General features: G+C 47.5%; 1 protein-coding gene across 4 annotated transcripts in view; it reads left to right on the top strand.

Annotated features, from left to right (window-relative positions):
- The window catches only part of LOC100073594 (core histone macro-H2A.1), a 99,053-nt gene that overhangs the window by 23,098 nt on the left and 56,762 nt on the right, over nucleotides 1-19,193 (top strand). For all 4 annotated transcript variants that reach the window (XM_029050753.2, XM_029050751.2, XM_029050752.2 and 1 more), the window contains exon 2: nucleotides 3,015-3,215. In XM_029050753.2, the coding sequence (XP_028906586.1) occupies nucleotides 3,044-3,215 (172 nt within the window). In that variant the 5' untranslated portion in view covers nucleotides 3,015-3,043. The remainder of the gene's footprint in view (nucleotides 1-3,014; nucleotides 3,216-19,193) is intronic.

Genomic DNA, 19,193 nt, shown 5'->3' with positions numbered 1-19,193 from the left:
TCCCACACTGGTCTTGTGGGAGGGAGTGAGGGAGGATGGGGATTGAATGATTCGTGCTTTTCCACCCTCATCTGGTCACAATAATCCCCAGCGTGGCGGGATTTTGTTTGGTGGCTGCTCTATTGCCGTGTTTGATGCCAGCACCCAGGTGCCATGTGGGTTAAGTTGATACTTGTTCCTCCTGTGCCTCCCAGCCCACAGCGAGCATCCATGGTCCCTACAGGGTTCCCAATCTAAGAATAAGACAGGGAGTAGGGGAACGAGGGAAACACTAACACCCCACAAAAACACTGTTAGAGATAAGACCAACGATAAATGCAAGAGCAGTGGGGCACTGTGGCCAGAGGAGCAGAGTTTCAGGTTCCTCGCCGCTTAGTCCAGCAGACACAGCCACAGCTCCAACCATGGCCTCTCAGTGTTTGAACAGTTGAATAGGTCCCACATTATAGGAGTTTCCTCTCCCTTCCTGGGCGGGAGCAAGGACTGATGAGATTCCCACTGGCATGGTGTGGTAGGCTAGCTGTCTATAACCATTTACTTCAGCAGTGGGGAATGACCCAGCTCTTACCCTCAAAGGGCTTAGACTGTAATGGGGGAGGCAAGCAGACAGAGATAGTTACAAGGTGTGGGAGCAGAAGGAAAAAATGGATTTAATAGGGAGCGGTGCCTATCTATCAGGATGAAATAGCTGAATGCTTGATTGTACATTTGTCCACAAATGCTAAAGATTGGTGTAAATCTATCAAGTGCTGGGAGAGGCTGATGGGTTGATGGTGTTAGGGATTAGTCTGAGAATACGAGAATACTTGAGGCCGAGAGGAAGGAGCCTGGTCCTGGGGGTTGGAGGCCCTGGGTTCCAATTCCTACTCTGCTACCTGTCTGCTGTAACCTTGGACAAGTCACTTAAGTTCTCAGTGCCTCAGTTTCCTCAACTATAAAATAGACAGCGAACACTTATTCTCCTTCTTATGTAAACTCTGATCCCCATGTGGGATAGGGACTGTATCTGACCTGATTATCTTGTACCTATGCCAATCCTTAGTATGGTACCTGGCATGTAGTAAGTGTTTAACTGATCAGTGGTATTTATTGAGTGATTACTATGTGCTGAACACTGTACTAAGCATGTGGGAGAGTACAATAGAGTTGGTAGACCCAGTCCCTGACATGAGGTGCTTACAGCCTAGAGGGGGAGACGGACATTAATATAATTAAATTATGGTTATGTACACAGGTGCCGAGGTGCTGAGGATGGGGTGAATATCAGGCATAAAGGGTACAGAGCCAAGTGCATAGGCAGTGAAGACTGGAGAGGGCTTAATCTGGGAAGAGGGCTTAATCTGGGAAGGGAGGAGATGTAATTTGAATAAGGCCTTGAAGGTGGGAAAAGTGGTGGTCTGATGTAGATCGACGGGGAGGGAGTTCCAGGTCAGAGGGAGAATGTGGGGTAGAGGTTGGTGATGAGATACACAAAGATCGAGTTACAGTGAGCAAGCTGGTACTAGAGGAGAAAAGTGTGCAGGCTGGGCTCTAGAAGATCAGTAAGAGCTGACTGTTTTAAAGCCAGCGGCAAGGCATTGCTGTTTGATATGAAAGAGGATAGGCAACCACTGGAGGCTCTTGAGGAATGGGGAGTTGTGGACTGAATGGCTTTTTTAAGAAAAATGATCCGGGCGGCAGAATGTAGTATGGACTGGAGTGGGGAGAGACAGGAGGCAGGAAGGTCAGCCAGGAGGCTGATATAGTAATCAAGATGGGATATGATAGGTGTTAGGGTCATCGTAGAGGAAATTTGGATGGTTAGAAAAGGCACAATTATTATTATTGTTAGCTGGGATTTCCTGGAGGAGGTTAGAGGTGGACTTTTCCTCCTAAATCTCCGTGCTCCATCCATTGTGCTTTTGGGTACCAAGTGAGGCAATCTTGAGGGGTGGCCATGGGTTTTGAGCCTTTAGAAGTCAAGTTCTATTTAGATGAAAATTTTTTATTACTTCTCTGACCTATGGCTTTCCCCTGTACCTTTCTCCTTGTGGACTTCCTCTGGTTAGGAGTGAGACAAAGTGAACAATCCGTCCCTAGGATGATTGGCAGGAGGTCTTTGAAGTCAGGTGACCCTGCAGAGAACGCCTGCAGGATAGTATATTGGGAAGCTTCAAGTACAGCACATTCCACCGTCACCTTAAATGAAATTGTAAACCACCTTAGGAATGCGTACTGGCAGCTGCGCACTGGGAAGGCGAAAAGCCAAAAAAGTTGGCAGTAGCCTCCCTGTTTAATATCTTAATGCTTTCCTTGGCTCTGAGGAGAGGTGTAGAGGAGAATCTTAGTCAGTAAATACCCCTGCTGCCAGGTGTCAGAACTCTAACAGTGAGGCTTTTGGGTTACTGGGAGACTACAGTTTTCTCTCCAGAGGTACGGCCTCAAAAGGCAGGTAGGGCATCGTTGCCCAAGTGGTATTTGAGAGGCTGACTGTGGCAGAGATCGGAGAGGGGTGGCACTGAACTCCATATGCAGCATGACATCGGACGTGCAACATGATGTGCTGCCTTCATCCGGGCCTATTGCAGAGAGTGTAGAGTTTATGCAACCCTAGAGCGTTCTCCAGGGTCGGGGAAGGAGATTTCCCAAACCCTCCATCTGCCTCAGAAGCAACACGTGTCCCCCCTCCCCACCACGTCAGCGTGAAGTCTGGCTCAGGGTCTGAGGCCAGGAGCTTGGCAGCAGAGGTTGGCAGGCTGGCTGGGTGCCAATGGTGAAGGAACAGGCCTCGAAGCACCTGACCCCCCATGGGTGCCGGCCTGGTTTGGCCTGGCCGGAAACCAGACGGAATCGGCGGGATGGCCACCCTGGTTGATCTGCAATTTAGAAGCCTGTGAAGCGGAATGGCGCTTTAGCCTGATCTAAAAGGGGGAGGGGCCCAGGGACACGTCCTGTCTCCAGACTTCTGCCGATGAGCCATCCGAATGCTTCTGTCTAACCCCCATCCTTTCCCCCGCCCCCTTCTGTCTCTACAGAGAGCCCTTCTACACCCAGGACGAACAGAATGTCTAGTCGGGGCGGGAAAAAGAAGTCGACCAAAACCTCCCGCTCGGCGAAGGCCGGGGTCATCTTCCCAGTGGGTAGGATGCTGCGCTACATCAAGAAGGGACACCCCAAATACCGCATCGGGGTCGGTGCCCCTGTCTACATGGCTGCCGTGCTCGAGTACCTGACCGGTAAGTGTAGCGAGGGAAGGTGGAGGTGGCGTCTGCAGGCAGCTTTTCTGGCGGTGGTAGGACTTTCAGTTTGGAAAATCCTGTGTTGCCTAGTGGGAAGAGCACAGGCCTGAGAATCAGTGGACCTGGGTTCTAATCCTAGCTCTACCAATGGCTTGCTGGGTGACTTTGGGCAAGACACTTAACTTCTCTGTACCTCAATTTCTTCAACTGTAAAATGATTTAAACTGTGAGCCCCATGTGGAACGGGGATACTATCCAGCCTAATAAACTTGTATCTACCCCAGCACTCAGAATGGTGCTTGGCACATAGTAAGCACTTAGCATATACCATAAAAAACCAAAAAAACAAAATCGTCATTAGTTGGACTCAATAGCTACATTACCTTGAGCAAGTCACTTAACCTAGAGGGGCTTCCATTTCCTTGTCTGTAAAATGGGAGTGAATTGCCAACTCTCACTATCTTTTAAACCAGGAGCCCTGTGTGGGATAGCACCCAAGTCCGCTCTGATTGTCTACCCCGTCACTGAGCCCTTGGCCCATAGTAAGCGCTTGGTAAATACCCACTTCATTCTCTCTTGGATGTTCTTATCTCCCAGAGTCATTGCAAATCTGGAGTGGCTGACGCCACCAATTTTTTTTTCCACTTCCGTGTAAATGTGAGGCTCATTGAGACACCAGGTAAACAAACTGTAAACAAAAATGATTTGTATACTGAGCTTCTTGAGGAAGAATTGAAATCCTTCCAGTGTCCAGTTGGCCTTCTCCTGAACCCTTAATATACCCCTCAGCCAAACCAGGGGCAAGCATGAAGAACCTAGAGCAACCTCCCTATGTCGGTATCAGGGGCTCACACTTCTTGACATTCTGCAGGAAGAGGCGGGCAGGGAGCCATTAGAGACCAGTCATTCAGGTAGGGTCTTGTCTGTGATGGCCGCCTAAAGGTGCTTTTGCAGCAAGGAATGTAGTGGCCCAATGGCCTGCCTGGATGTGGAAGGAGGGTTCTGGTCTCTACCTTTTCTTCCCTCTGCTCCTGACCTAATCTTTGTCCTTTACACTGCTTGACACACAGCAAGTGCTTAACAAGGGATTGATGATGATAATGATGATGATGATGCAGGGAGAAGTGCTATTTCATGCAAAATGAGGAAGGACAATTTACCATGATCTCACAAAACCCCAACACACAAAGGGTCACATTTCTTAGCTACACAAAAACAAACCCCAAAGGTATTTTGTTGCCTTACTTTCTCCTAATCCGAGCCCTCCGATGTCATATGACAGGCAGGTCACTGCAGTTGAAGATGCCACCCTATTCCTTCTGAAAACACCCACCTCTACCCTCCCTCCGGCCACGGGCTCTTTAGAGAGGTTCTCTTAATTAGCTACTGCATTGCACTGGGTTTACAGATGAGTCATGGTTAGTGGTGCTGGGATAGAGGGCACAAACAGCAGCTGCTAAGTAGGGAGGGATTCGGTTTAAATGGTTGTGTGCCTGTTTTAAACCAGGCTCCACCACACAATCCATTTTCCATAGCCCGAAAGGCCCAAGGAGGAGTAGTAATTGCATTTATAAAGCTCTGACTTTGTACAGAGCACTGTACTAAGTGCTGGAAAAGGATAGAGAGGTGGTAATTAGACATTGTCCATGGCTCACAGAATGAAAGTGCCAGACACATAAGGAGAGATGAAACAAAGCACAGACAACAAATACGATCTTGTGAGGGATGGCGGAAGACAGGGTTGGTGGTGGTGAGTCTCGGAGCAGCTCAGGTGGGAGAATTTGCCTCCTAAATAGAAGGGGAAGAAGCTCCAAAGGCATCAAGGAGTCCAAAGGAGTGTTTCCTCTCCCGCTTTGTTTTTTTTTTTCCCTTTTGTTTTGGGCACTTAAAATTTTCCTCTCACATTTGTCTCAAAGCATTTCACTCACATTCTCCCAGTCCCCTGGTGAGGGTCAGTAGGCTTCACTCCCTACTTAATTTCACCTCAGAAAAGCAAAAAGAAGAGCCAGAGGAGATGAAGGTCCCGCATTGCCTCAAGGTGACAATTACAGGCCTAGAGTCATGGTGTCCTGATTTACTTCTCCCCGCATGCCAGGCTGCTCTGCTCTAATTTGAAGATACGCACCCAGTTCTCAAGGGCATCAGGGTTGCATTCTAACATAACGCCACAGTCAAAAAAACTCACACTGTGGTCTCCTCTTCCTCCACTATTTATTCATACTTGTACGCTAGCAATTCTTTCCAGTGTCACTATCTGCATTGGTGGAGAGGGGTCCCCGATTCCTTAACAGCATGCTAGCCAGTCTTCTGGTGAAAACACGCTCCTGGCAGAACTGAGCAGACCCTTTGGGTGTTTCTCTGATTGTCTTGTGAGCACCGTGAGGACTGGCTCCCCAGAGGCCTCCTCAATACTTTGCACCCCCATCCCTGCCTTGTGAGAGGACAGCCTCTGCCGAGGATTGAGTCTTTAACTTTGGAAAGGGTCCCAGAGTGCCACCTGGACCCTGCTCAGCTCCACCAGTATGACCAAGAGAGCACTCCCTTCTGCAGGAGAATACCCGCTGAGCCATTGCCTGGTCACAGCAGAGGTAGAGGAGCAGAGCAATGGGGCAAGGCACTCCCCCCACAGGAGGGAGTGGTGATCCCCAGCCAGTCCTAGCCCTCAGGGGCAGGGCAGAAGGAGGAGGGGGGTGTTGGGCTGCTTCTCATGTGTTGTGGGCTTCCCCAATCGACACACCTGGCAGGCTTCCCCATTGGCCCGGTCAGCCCTGGCCTAGAGCAGCAAATCTAAAGGGGGTCAAGGAAGGGGGATCCACAGTTTGTCTAGAGAAACAAACAAAAAATGCCAAAGATGTCTCTATCAAGAATGCAAGATCTCTGCAGGATGGGACAGGGACTCAGTACTAAATCCTGGCTGAAACCACCCCAACTGTGACTGGGGAGATTCCCCAACCCCTGACAGGGCCTGACAGCTCTCCAGGTCTTCCCATAATAGCAACAGTAGAGGTAATAGTGTTTATTAAGCACTTCATGTGTGCAGAGCATTGTACTAAGCACTGGGAAAAAGTAAACAGGTGGGCTTAAGACACGGTCTCTGCCCCTCGAGGGGCTCCCAGTCTATGCGGGAAGCAGCATGGCCTAGTGGATAGAGCCCCGGGCCTGGGAGTCAGAAGGACCTGGGTTCTAATCCTGGCTCTGCTGCTTGTCTGCTGTGTGCACTTGGGCAAGTCGCTTCACCTGTCTATGCCGCAGCTACCTTCTCTATAAAATGGGGATTAAGACTGCGAGACCCATGTGGGACAGGGAAGGTGTCCCTCTTGATTAGCTTGTGTCTACCCCGGCGCTTAGAACAGTGCTTGACACATAGTAAGTGCTTAATGACTATAGAAGGTGGGGAAGAGGGCTGGACTAGACTGTAAACTCATGGTGGGCAGGGACCAGATCTACCAACTCTGTTGTACTCTCCCAAGTGCTTAGTACAATGCTCTGCACACAGTAAGCGCTTAAATATAATTGGAGACAGACACATTAGGAGCAAGTCTGGTCTTGAGAGCCTGTGTGTAGGAAATGATTTGTATGCTAGTGGTTTGGGCAGTGTCGCTGGTTCACTCCAGTTATGTTCGCGGTTGGGCAGTGGTACACCCAAGTCCGTCAGTGGGTAGCACATTGAAAAGTGCCTGCAAGAATTTTATGCTCAGAATCTATTTGCAGCCGAAGTATCCACAGCAAGACACCGATGCTCCAGTTTTGCACTGTAGATTAGCAGCTATTTGCTCAGGTAGTTGCTTCAGTAGTCACTGCGGGCTTTGCTGCCCTGTCAGCCCTCTCTTTTTTAGGATCCCTCTTGGGCCTGCCCACCTCATGGAATGCTCTAGATGTTTCTAACCACAGACTCCCCCCAAATTGCAGTAAGTGTGGGTCAGATGGGGTGGACATCTATTAACCGTTTAATAGTATAACCATCATTAAGTTTAGTTTTTGTGGACAGCAAAATGGCCAGCCTGCCCCTGACAGCACCCCCGTTCTACAGTAGCCAACAGTTCACCTACTTCCCCAGACTCTGAATCCTCCCTGCAGTGCTTTGAAACTGGCCCTTCAGATTAAATAGATTCCGGAAGCAGCATAACCTAGTGGAAAGATCACTGGCCTGGGAGTTAGAGGATCTGGGTTCTAATCCGAACTCTGCCACTTGCCTGTAGTGTGATCTTTAGCAAGACACTTTACTTTTCTGGGCTTCAGTTTCCTCATTTGTAAAATGGGAATTAAATATACGTTATCCCACTACTTAATTGCTGAGCCCCATGAGAGGCAGGGACTTTGATCGACCCGATTATCTTGTATCCACCCCCACACTAAATACATTCTTGGCACCTAGTAAGTGCTTAACAAAAACCAATAATAGATACTTCCAACATGTTAGTTCCCATCTATCAGTGTTTGTTGCACCTGTTGAGCACTTTTGTGCAAAACAACCATGTGCCTCATATGAGAGGGAGGGGAAGTCCCTGGGAGTTTATTTTTGCCTTAGTGCCTGAAAAGAGAGTTAGTGGCATTTCCTCCACTCTTCTCTATACCTCAGTCTTCTGAGATGTTAGCGGTCGGATTTTATGTTCCACTTAGTTATATTCAGACAATTCCCTTGCCGTCTTTCCTCTCCCCAGGGATTCCCTCCAAAAAGGAATTTTTGTCTCTCCTTTCCTTTCCCTCTGCCTGATTAAAGTCTGGCAAAGTCTTCATCTCACACCACAGAGGTCTTATAAGGCCCTTCTCTGAGTGCTTTCATCCCTTAATCAAGAAGTTAAAGCCAGCGAGACCTCTCTGAATAGCCTTTCTTCTCCTCATCACCCAATAAGACAGGGACATAGGTCATTTGTGTAGCTACTCAAGGCCATCTGAAGCCTGGAGAGGGAGTCCACAGTGCCACTGAGCAGGGGAGAGGGAAGGAGAAGCACATCTGCTTGGAGGTTGGGCCACAGGTTGGGGCCTTGTGGAATGGGTGAAGAATGGAAGGGGAGAATGCCGTTCAGCCATTCATGGGGAAGGGGGTGGATCTCTGCCAGGACCAGGGTGGACAATGGACTCTCGGGTAGCCAAGAAGACTGTTGGGGAGAAGTATGCAGAGAGCTGGCCTGAGTCGAGCCTGGGAAACCCTGGCTCCTGACCCGATCTGAACGGAAATGTACAGGGTGGTAGCTGCCAACCACTTGAACTCTCCATGGGAAGGATATTATTAGGAGGAAGGGAGGGGACGGAGGGGAAAAGTGGCCCAGAATGATAAAATCCTGAGGGTCAGCAGTGGCTTTTGTGTTGTCTGTGTCCTTCTGCAATTTAAAACTGAGTGCAAATCATCCATCTCCCATGAAAGACTTAGGAGACATCTGGAATAAGTGTGTGAAGGATCACCACGACATGGCCCTCCTGACAGCCTTGGCTGTGTCCTTGAACACCATGTATCCTGTACTCTCACACACCTCCTAGATAGGGAGCCAGTCTGTCGAGCATAAAGGGTATAGGTTGGGAGACCTGGGTTCTAATCTCAGTTCTCCTCCTGGCCTGCTTGGGCAAGTCACTTGACCTCTCTAGTCCTCAGTGTCATCGTCTATAAATGGGCATGATACCCACTCTCCCTCCCTCTTATATCATGACACTTGTATAGGCTCATTTCTCACCAGATGATTTCTGAAATTGCTTATATCCCATGTACTCCTACAACTTAGTAGTGATTGTAGTATTTATGGAACACCTACTTGGGGCAGTGCACGGTCTTAGGAAATGCATAATAAAGAAGTGACCCATTCCTTGCCTGCAAAGATATTACACTCTATTGGGCCTGACAAACATAAAACATTTACAGGAGTAGTCAAAATAAATAATTTAATGTACAACTGAATAGACATATAAGAGTGCCAAAGATGGTTTAAAATAAGTTCATAACTATTAGGATTGGCCAAAGGGTGATTTGGCTCGGGGTGCTAGAAAATTATTTGGGAAGCCCTGTCAGGAGGTAGGGTTTAGGCAGGGTTTTGACTATGATTAGAGATTTGGAAAAGGAGGGTGTTCCAATCCAGGGTAAGAGCATGAACAAGAGATGGAGGTGGGATGGTCAAGAGGGGGAAAAGTTCAAAGGTTGGCTTAGGAGAAGCAAAGAGCAAGTTGAGGAATAGCAGGAGAAGAGAGCAGATAGGTAAGGCAGGGCCAGGTGATGGAGAGCCTTGAAGCTGACTGAGGAGTTTATGTTTGATGTAGGGAGACATGAAAAACCTCTCGATCAATCAGCAATATTTATGAAACGATTACTGTGTGCAGAGCACTTATCTAAGTGCTTGAGAGAGTCCAATAGAATGAATATGCATGATCCCTGTCCTTATTTACAATATGCCGGGGAAAGTTGCATCTAGGAGGAAGTAATACAATGTATAAGATGTATACAAGTACTGCAAGGGGTTCTGAATTCTTTAGTGCTTTGTAGATAGTGTGTCCTGAAGTGGGAGTTAATTGGGAAAGAACTTCTGGAGGAGATGGGATTTCAGGAGGGCTTTGATGAGGGAAAAGCTGTGGTCTTTTGGTTGGATGGGGGTGGGGGTGAGCAAGTAGTCTGTAGTGGGGAAGAAATAGATTAGCTTGAGGGGAATGAAAAGTGTAAGCTGGGGTCTACTGGAAAAAGAGAGTGCATAAATAGGAAGAGAGCCAAGTGAGTGCTGTAAAGCCAAAAAAACTGAAAGCTGGAATCCCCAGCACATGCCTACTTTCTTCCAAAACAAATGTGTGTAGAGGTTGCAGTTGAGTGAGGGTCGTGGGCTCAGATCTCCTCCCACCAGAATCTCTGCCCCATGCTCCCCGGAGTAGCCAACTAGGAGGACATTTATTTGTAAAGCGTCTGGAAATCTTTGAAAAACGAGTGTGGTTCCTGATGCTTTTTACGGACATTTGCAGAAACTGGCCTTGTGCCAGCAAAATGTGGCAGTGGAAGGTAAAATGCAAGAGAGCCTATGGGAGGGAAAAGTATCGTGTGTTAGCTTTGTTCCCTATGCTTCTGAACAAACTCCATTTTGCCCATCAGTTGAAATGCAGCAAATTTGGGGGAGTTGATGATTTTCAGTGTACTTAACCTTTTAGTTATCCCATGGCTTTCTATGGTAAAAGGGTAGGGGTTCAGAATTCCATAAAACAGTGAGGGGAGATGAAGAGGAGGAGGATCAGGAGCATCTGGAAACAAGGGAGCACTCTGGAGAAGGGATGCTGGTTTATGCTTGGTGGCTGCCTTTCATAATATCGATGGTATCTGTTAAGTACTTACTGTGCGCCAGGCTAAGCCCTGGGGTGGATACAAGCAAATTGAGTTGAGCACAATTCCTGTCCCATGTGGGGCTCACAGTCTCAGTCTCCATTTTACAGAGGAAGTGAAGTGACCTTCCCGAGGTCACACAGCAGACAAGTGGCGGAGCCAGGAGTAGAACCCATGACCTTCTGACTCGCAGTCCCATGCTCTTTCCATTAGGCCACTTCCATTAGGCTGCTTCTCCAGGTTGATCCCTCTGGCCCGCCTTGTGACCCATGTGTGGTGGGGAAAACTATTTAGGAACACCCATTCGAGTTCCAGAACAGTAATTTCAATCTGGGACTCAGACGACTCCAGCGATGCTCCACCCCTGATCTCCCCCCCCACCCCCAGTACAGTACTCGGCATTCAGGAGGCATTCAATAAATACCAGTAATTAACTGATTAGGTGGAAGTGGTGATGGGAAAATTCAGGGGTCTTTCATGTTCCCCTGCTGCTTTTCTCAGGGAAAGTCGCCTTTTCTAAGCAACTGCCTGTTCTATGACATTTCTAATTAAGACATTACCAGGCTTTCCCCCTTTGCATAACTGTAACAAGGCTGAGGACCTGCTAAAGTGTTAGGCCAGAGGACCTCCATGAGGGTCAAACTACCTGGGGAGAAATCAGGGATTTTGGATGTTTCTGGGGGTGTGTCATGGGCACGACTGTGTCTATCAACTCTGTTGTATTAATTGTGCTTAGTACAGGTCTCTGCACACAGCGCTCAATAAATGGGCTCTTGATGGGCTCTTCCCTATGCCACAGAATCTGGTGAAGGTGTGAGATGCAGTGTTACATCGGGGCGGGGTGATGTGGGGTGCTGGGCTGCTTTCCTGGGGCGTGGAGCTTGGCCTGAAAGGAATTTTGGGTGGCGTTCTTGAGTCTCCCTTACAATAGCAAGACTCTGGGGAGGCAAAACTGCATATCGTTTTTATTGAAACTGCCATGAACACAGAGGAAAGGGACCAAGGAGTAACGGTTGAAAGTTCTATAAAAACACTCTCTCCAAATCTTTTTCAATAAAAGTATCAAGAGCCCATAAAGCAGTTTTACAATCTCCCCCTCAGTGTAGATCTATTTAGGCGGGAGAGAAACTCGTCAGTCTGAACTGACATGGAATAGGCTGAAAGACAAAAATTGCCATTTACACATTGACTCAAATCCAAGTGGAGAGGCCCCCTGAAACCGAATCAGTCCAACTGGATTCAAAAACTTCAGCCTCCCCAAAGACATTTATGTCTGTCAGTCTGATGAAACGTAACCATCTCCAGACCTGCTCAGATGGATCTATGGGGTTGGTCTTTTTCCTTTCCTCTCTCTGGCAAGCGATTCATTGGAGGGGTGGCCGGGCCTTCCTTCCCGGAAGAGACATGAGCAACCAATCATCTGCTCACCTGTAACTTTTCTTCCCCGCCCCCCCCCCCCCCCTCTCCACCTCTGTCTTGCCCTAACTCTTGCTCCGAGCCCCTCTCGCTCTCTCCATTGTGCTCTCCTCCATGTCACACACTTGCTCTCTTATTCTACATCATGTGCTCATACCATGCCTGTTTCACACTCCACACCTCACTCCTGCTCAAGATTTCACTCCAGTCACGTATTCACACCTAGTCTTTTGCTCCCTCCTCCTGCCTTCTCTCCACCTTACTGCCCCCCCCCCCCCCCCCTTTTAGAGGTGCCTTTTCCCTCACGAATGAGTAATGTTATCAATTAAGCACAGCACAGTCTTTTTTTCATGTCAGCTGGAACTTATATAAATTCTCAGCAAGCAGGCCTGAGAAAGGAGTCCCTTCCTGCTCCTTCCTTCCTTCCCTCCCCCACCATCCCACTGCCTGGCCCTCTTCCATCTCTGCATCTCAATCAAATGGCAATTTTACTACAAAGGAGACGGTGTTTGGCTTAATTAAAGCCCTGTGGCTGTCCACTTACAAAGTGCAGAATGCCCAGACTGCACTTCAAATGGAACCTGGAGGGAACAGGCTCGAGATTCACAGTGTTTCATTCATTTCTTTATGGGTGATTCAAGGCAGACACTGACTTCTGTTTCCAGTTGATATTCCCATTTACTGTTACCACGTGGACATTATTAGCCTAGGTTATTCCTTATTAACTTGCATTTCCTGAGCCTGTTGATCTTTGCATTGACTCTGGCAGAAGTAAGTTATTTCTCGTTGAAACAGTGGATGCCATCAGTCTCTTGCCTCCTTGTCCTGGATATGAAATTTAGGTGGTGGCTTAATTATGGCATTTATTAAGGACTTATTACATGCCAAGCACTGTGCTGAATGATAGGGTGCAGTCAAGTATAATCAAAGGAGATAAAGTCCCTGGCCCCACCATGGCACCGAATCTATGATGGAGAACAAGCAGGATTCATTACCCCATTTTACAGATGAGGAAAATGAGGCCCAGAAAGGTTAAATGACTTGTCCAAGGTCGCACAGTTGAGCTGGGAGTAAACCTGTTTGTTTTTTTTTCCCACTCAGCTGTGTTGCATAATTGTAATAATGGTATTTGTTAAGTGCTTACTAAGTGCCAAGAACAGTACTGAGTTCTGGGGGAAATACAAGAATATTTGTATTTCCATATGTGTCCCATATGAGGCTTACAGTCTAAGTCTAAAGGAAGTTACAGTCTAAGTAGAAGAGATAACAGGTATTGAATCCCCATTTGCAGTTGAGGTAACTGGGGCACATAGAACTGACTTGCCCAAGGTCAAGCAACAGAAAAGTGGCAGAGCCAGAATTAGAACCCAGTTCCTCTGGTTCCCCAAACCATGCTTTATCCACTAGTCAACACTGCTTCTCTGGCTCTTTAGCTGCTTAGTTGGCTAGCTGTTTTGTTTAACATCTCGTCTTCAAGATCATCTTTTAGAAGCATTGTTCAATACACAGCCCTCATTCCTCAAAATCCTCCTTGGTCATTTCCTTCTGCTTGAAGCCAAACCTTTTCACTTCTTAGCTTCAAGGCTGTCAACTTTTTCCCCATGTCACATTTTCATTCATTCAATCAATAGTATTTATTGAGCACTTACTATGTGCAGAGCACTTTACTAAGCGCTTGGAATGTACAAATCGGCAACAGATAGAGACAGTCCCTGCCCTTTGATGAGCTTACAGTCTAATCGGGAGAGACAGACAAAAACAATAGCAATAAATAAGGGGATGAACATCTCATTAAAACAATAGCAAATAAGTAGAATCAAGGTGATGTACATCTCATTAACAAAATAAATAGGGTAATCTTTTCACATGCTACACCTAATTTCGCTTGCTTCAATCCTACCAAACGCACTGCTAAATATACCTCACTCTCAACTCTCCTTCCCTCAATCTGTTCTCCCCTCCTGGACTTCCTGCTCCCCAAATCTGCCTGGCCACAGCCCTCCCTAAATTCAGAGCCCTCCTAAAATGCCACCTCTTCAACAGGTCTTCCCTGAATAATTCCGAACTCCCACGTTCTATATTCCCAGCAGCCACCTCTAACGACTCTGTATTAGTTTTCTCCCTTTCTCAGTGCTTGTGTATCTAGGTGTAATCAATTGTATGGCCAACCATTTAGTTTGATTGCTCTATTTGTAAATATTTTTGTCAGTCTCCCCTACTAGAATCTAAGTTCACCATGGGCAGGGAACATATCTCTTGCTTCTCTGGAACTTTCTCAATGGGCTTTATACAGGGTACAGTGTACCAAGTGGGCTCTCTGGGCCGTCCATTAATATCCCCACCACTTCCACTTCCTCCATGCTGTGGGGACGAGACCCTGTTCTTCTGAGCAAGGAGGCTTTGGATCAGAGGCAGTAGCAGAGATGTTGTCTGAAACAGGCCCAGGCCAGGGGAGTGGGCCGGCTAGCTCAATGAGCTGGATTGAGGAAGAGGAATAAACCTCTCTGGTGTAGAACTGAATGCAGTGTAGTGAGGGGGCAGGGAGTGGAAGGAGCTTTAATTTGGGAATTGCATCTCTGTGCTTTGCCGTCAGTCTGGAATCCCAGGTTTTAGCTCCTTTTTCCAAGCTGGGCTCAGACCTCTCCATCCCCTCCCCCCACAACCCCAGCCCCTGGGCACTGATCACACCCACATCCCGTTGGCTCACATTGACTCCTATTAGCTCTCTCCTCGCTCCCTCTACCTCTGTAGCTGCTGTTACATTTGTCCGCGTTTGTATTTTTGGATCATCCTGCTTGGGTTCATCTCTCTCCTCTTTCCTAGTGTAGAGCAGTGTTTTCTACTTCGGCAGAAAACCCTGACTGAACCCGTTCCACTTACTCTGCACCGAGGGGTTCTGCTCGCCTGCTCATTCAGTCACGTATCCTGGGCAACTCTACTGGATTCTAGTTCCTTAGGAACATATGATAAAAGTACGTGTTATTAATGCCTTGAGGGAGCATGAGGAAGAGTTTAGCTAGAATCAGAGCATGCATCAACAGACAGGCGAGTGATCCTGAAAGGCCTATGGAGACACACTAAGTCCATCCAGAACCTGTATGGAAAGGTCTGTCTCCACCCCTCCCTGCTTGTGAGGAACATAGATTCCAGAGCATGCCTTCTTGTGAGCAGGAGCTTTCTATTTGATTTCTAAATCTGCAAGCAAGCAGAATGCCTGCATTTAAGATTCCAAAATACTAGAAGAAACCCAACAGCTGGTCAGTGGATTGAAATCACATCCTTCATCCTGTCATCCTGTTTAGAGTTGGTTGGGTTCAGCAAAGTGGGAGTCCAAGAGCAGGCCCTTCTCTGGGACTTCCCCCACCCACCCCTGGTCTGCACCCCAGAGCCTGAGGCAGGGAGGAGGCATCAGAAGTCTTAGAGAAGCAGCAAGCCCTAGTGGCCTGGGAATCAGAAGGATCTAGGTTCTAATCCCAGCTCTGTCACTTGTCTGCTGTGCGACCTTGAGCAAGTCACTTCACTTTTCTGGGCCTCAGTTACCTCATCTGTAAAATGGGGATTAAGACTGTGAACCCCATGTGGGACATGGACTGTATCCAACCTGATTAGCTTGTATCTACCCCAGTGTACAGTGCCTGGCACACAGTAAGCCCAAAACAAATACCATAAAAAAAGGGGGGAGCAAGTGGTCAATTGATCAATCAGTGATATTTATTGAACACTTACAGGGTGTAGAGCACCCGTATTAAGTGTTTGGAATAGTACAACAGAGTTGGGAGATGTATTCCCCGCCCACAAGAGCTTACAGTTTAGAGTGGGAGACATTGATGTAAATAAATAAATTATGGATATGTGCAGAAGTCCTGTGGGGCTGAGGTGTGGTAAATACCAAGTGTTTAATGGGTACAGATGCAAGTGTATGGGTGACACAGAAGGGAGAGGGAATGTGAGAAATGAGAGCTAGTCAGGGAAGGCTTCTTGGAGGAGGTATTATTTTAATAAGGCTTTTATGGTAGGGAGAGTGATGGTCAGATACGAAGTGGGAGGGAGTTCCAGGACCTGGAAGACATGGGCAAAGGGTCAGTGGGGAGAAAGACAAGATCGAGGTTGGCTTTAATAAAAACCAACGAGAGGGTGAGTTGATTGAATGCTTTAAAGTCAATGGCAAGAAGTTACTGTTTGCGGAGGTGTATGGACAATCACAGGAGGTTCTTGAGGAGTGGGGAGAATGATGGATTAGAATGTCAAGGGTTTGGCTCTTCTGCTAGATTGCAAGCTCTATGAGAGTAGGGATTATGTCTTCTAAAGCTTTTGTGCCCTTCCAAGCACTTAGTATGGCACTCTCCACACAGTACATGCTCAATAAAAGCTGTTGATGATGGTGATGATGATGTGAGCCCCATGTGGACCAAAGATTATATTTAGTTTTCATCTTTGTATATCCCCCCAGCCCCCGTGTTTGGGCTTTGTTCTCAGTAAGCATTTAATAAGTACTACTGGTTGAATGGATGGTCCTTATGAGGACCTGAGATCAGATGTTTCCCATTCTACATCTCTAGCTCTGACCTCCCTCCTCTACAGTCTCATTTTCTTCCTGCCTTTAAGACATCTCTACCTGGATGTTCTGCTAACACATCAAACTAAACAAGTTCAGAACAGTACTCCTCATCTTCCCACCTTGGCATTATCCTTCTGCGACACCTTGACTTGATACCTTTGCTCTTCCCCCCTCCCAGGCCCAAAGCATTTATGTACATATCTATAATTTTATTTGTATTGAAGTCTGTCTCCCCCACTCTAGATTGTGAGCTCATTGTGGGCAGGGAGTGCCATTGTTTACTGTTGTATTGTACTTTCCCAAGCGCTCAGTACAGTGCTCTGCACATAGTAAGGATTAAATAAATACGATGGAATGAATGAATGAATTCCTCAACTCATCTCTCTCATTCAACCCACATTTTCGATCTGCCACCAAATCCCATTGGTTCTAGCTTCACAACATTGCTAAAAATCCTTCATTTTCTTTCCATCCGAAACTGTTACTGTGCTGATCCAAGCACTTATATCCTGGCTTGACTACTGCACCAGCCTCCTCACTGACCTCCCTACCTCTTGTCTCCCCACTCCAGTCCATATTCACTCTTCTGCCTGAATCATTGTTCTAAAAAACTATTCAGTCCATGTTTCCCCACTCATCAAGAACCTCCAATGATCTACCTCTGCATCAAACAGTTATTCAGACATTGGCTTTAAAGCACTGAATCATCTTGCCCCCTCCTATCTTACTTTGCTGATTTCCTAAGAAAACCCAGCCCACTTACTTTGCTCCTCCAATGTCAACCTACTCACTGTACCTCGATCTCGTCTATCTCTCCACTGACCCCTTGCCCACATTCTCCTTCTTGCCTAGAATTCCCTCCCCCTGCATTTATGACAAATGACCACTCTTTCCACCTTCAAAGCCTTATTAAAATCATATCTCCTCCAAGAGGCCTTCCTCTTGGAAGAGGAATCAGAGTGGCCTAGTGAAAGAGCATGAGCCTGGGAGTAAGAGGATCTGGGTTCTAACCCCGGCTCCGCTGCTTACCTGCTGTGTGAACTTGGGCAAATCACTTTACTACTCTGTGCCTCAGTTCCCTCATCTGGGACCTGATTGTCTTGTATCTACCTCACTGTTATAGTACAGTACTTGGCACCTAGTAAGTGTTAAGAAATATGACAATATTATTCCTCAACTACGCCCTCATTTCCCTTACTCCCTCTCCATTCTGTGTCACTCTTGCAGTTGGATCTGTACCCTTCAAGCACTTGATATTCACTTCACCCTCAACCCCATAGCCCTACTTTATTTTATTGCCTGTCTTTTCCTCTGTACTGTAAGCTCCTTGTGGGCAGTGAACATTTCTATCAGTTCCATTATATTGCACTGTCCCAAACACTATGTTAGTGCTCTGCACATAGTAAGAGATCAGTCAATCCATGGTATTTATTGAGCACCTATTATACGCAGAGCAGTGTACTAAACTCTTGGGAGAGGGCAGTACAACAGAGTTAGCAGACATGTTCCCTGCCTACGAGAAGCTCAATCCGTACCGTTGATTGATTGATAAGAGATGTCGGTAGAGTGGGATAGCTTCAAGCAGCTCTCCCCATCTTCAGAGCCCTCCTAAAATCCCACCTTCTCCAGAATGGCTTTTCCAATTAATTTCCAACAACCCAAGTTATATCAAGTCAAAAGCCAATCCCTATAGCTTGTGCTAATGGGATTGCAGTTTCAGCACTTAGGTATAGTCAATTTGCCCAATTTATGCATATTTGCTCCATGGCCTATGTTCTCATACTGCTCCCACTGTTTGTAAATATTTTTTATGATTTTAAGATCAGCAGGGACTGGGAATGGTCCTAGACTTTCCCAAGCATTGAGTCCAGTGCATCCCATTCCGATCAATACCCTCTGGGTTCGAGGTGGGCCAGAGGCCTCAGGATGGGCTAGTCAATGAGGGGAAATAGCCAAAATGGAGATCACAGAAGTACAGGGTCAAGGTGAGTGTGAGCTGAGGGCTGGTGGGGAAGCGGTTCAAGTCCCGGCAAGGGAAGCAGGTAGAGGAGCAGTGAGCATGGTGGGGTCTGAATGTGGGCTACTGTGTCTGTTGTCCACTGAACCCCCATCCAGGAATATTTATTCAATTAATGGTGTTGAGTGCTTACTGTGGGCTGAGCACTCTCCTGTACTTCCTGCCCTCAAGGAATCTACAGTCTAGGTCCAATCCCCACCTGGCTGGGATTGGAGCTTTGGTTTTGAATATGTTCCCTCTCCCTAGGCCCTGCACCCCTGCTGCTTTGGACAAGGCACCAAGACCAGTCATTCCTTGGTGTAAGCAGCCCGGGGTGGGTCACTGTCAACGGTGCTTCCCGCTCAGCACAGATGGGGTTGGATGGAAAGACTTAACTTTCAGCTGAGTGACCTCCTTTGTGTGTGCTTATTTGTAAAATACAAATCCAGGGTCTGCAAAATAGTCCTCCCCTCACCACCTCCTCACCACCTCTCCAATTCAGACATTCCCTTGGAAAGGCAAAGTTCCCAATGGGGGAGACCAAAATGCACTTCTTTGTCCCACAGGCTCCTCTGTCTCACTGCCAACCTCTCACCCACATCCTGCCTTTGGCCTGGAATGCCTTCCCCCTTTATATCCAACTGACAGTTGCTCTCCCCACCTTCAGAGCCTTACTGAAGGCACATCTCCTCCAAGAGGCCTTCCCTGACAAAGCCCTCC

Source organism: Ornithorhynchus anatinus, chromosome X1, assembly GCF_004115215.2.
Source record: "Ornithorhynchus anatinus isolate Pmale09 chromosome X1, mOrnAna1.pri.v4, whole genome shotgun sequence".
Taxonomy (NCBI): Eukaryota; Metazoa; Chordata; class Mammalia; order Monotremata; family Ornithorhynchidae; genus Ornithorhynchus; species Ornithorhynchus anatinus.
Note: the sequence above shows the minus strand (reverse complement) of the source record. Positions and strands in the feature narration are given on the sequence as shown.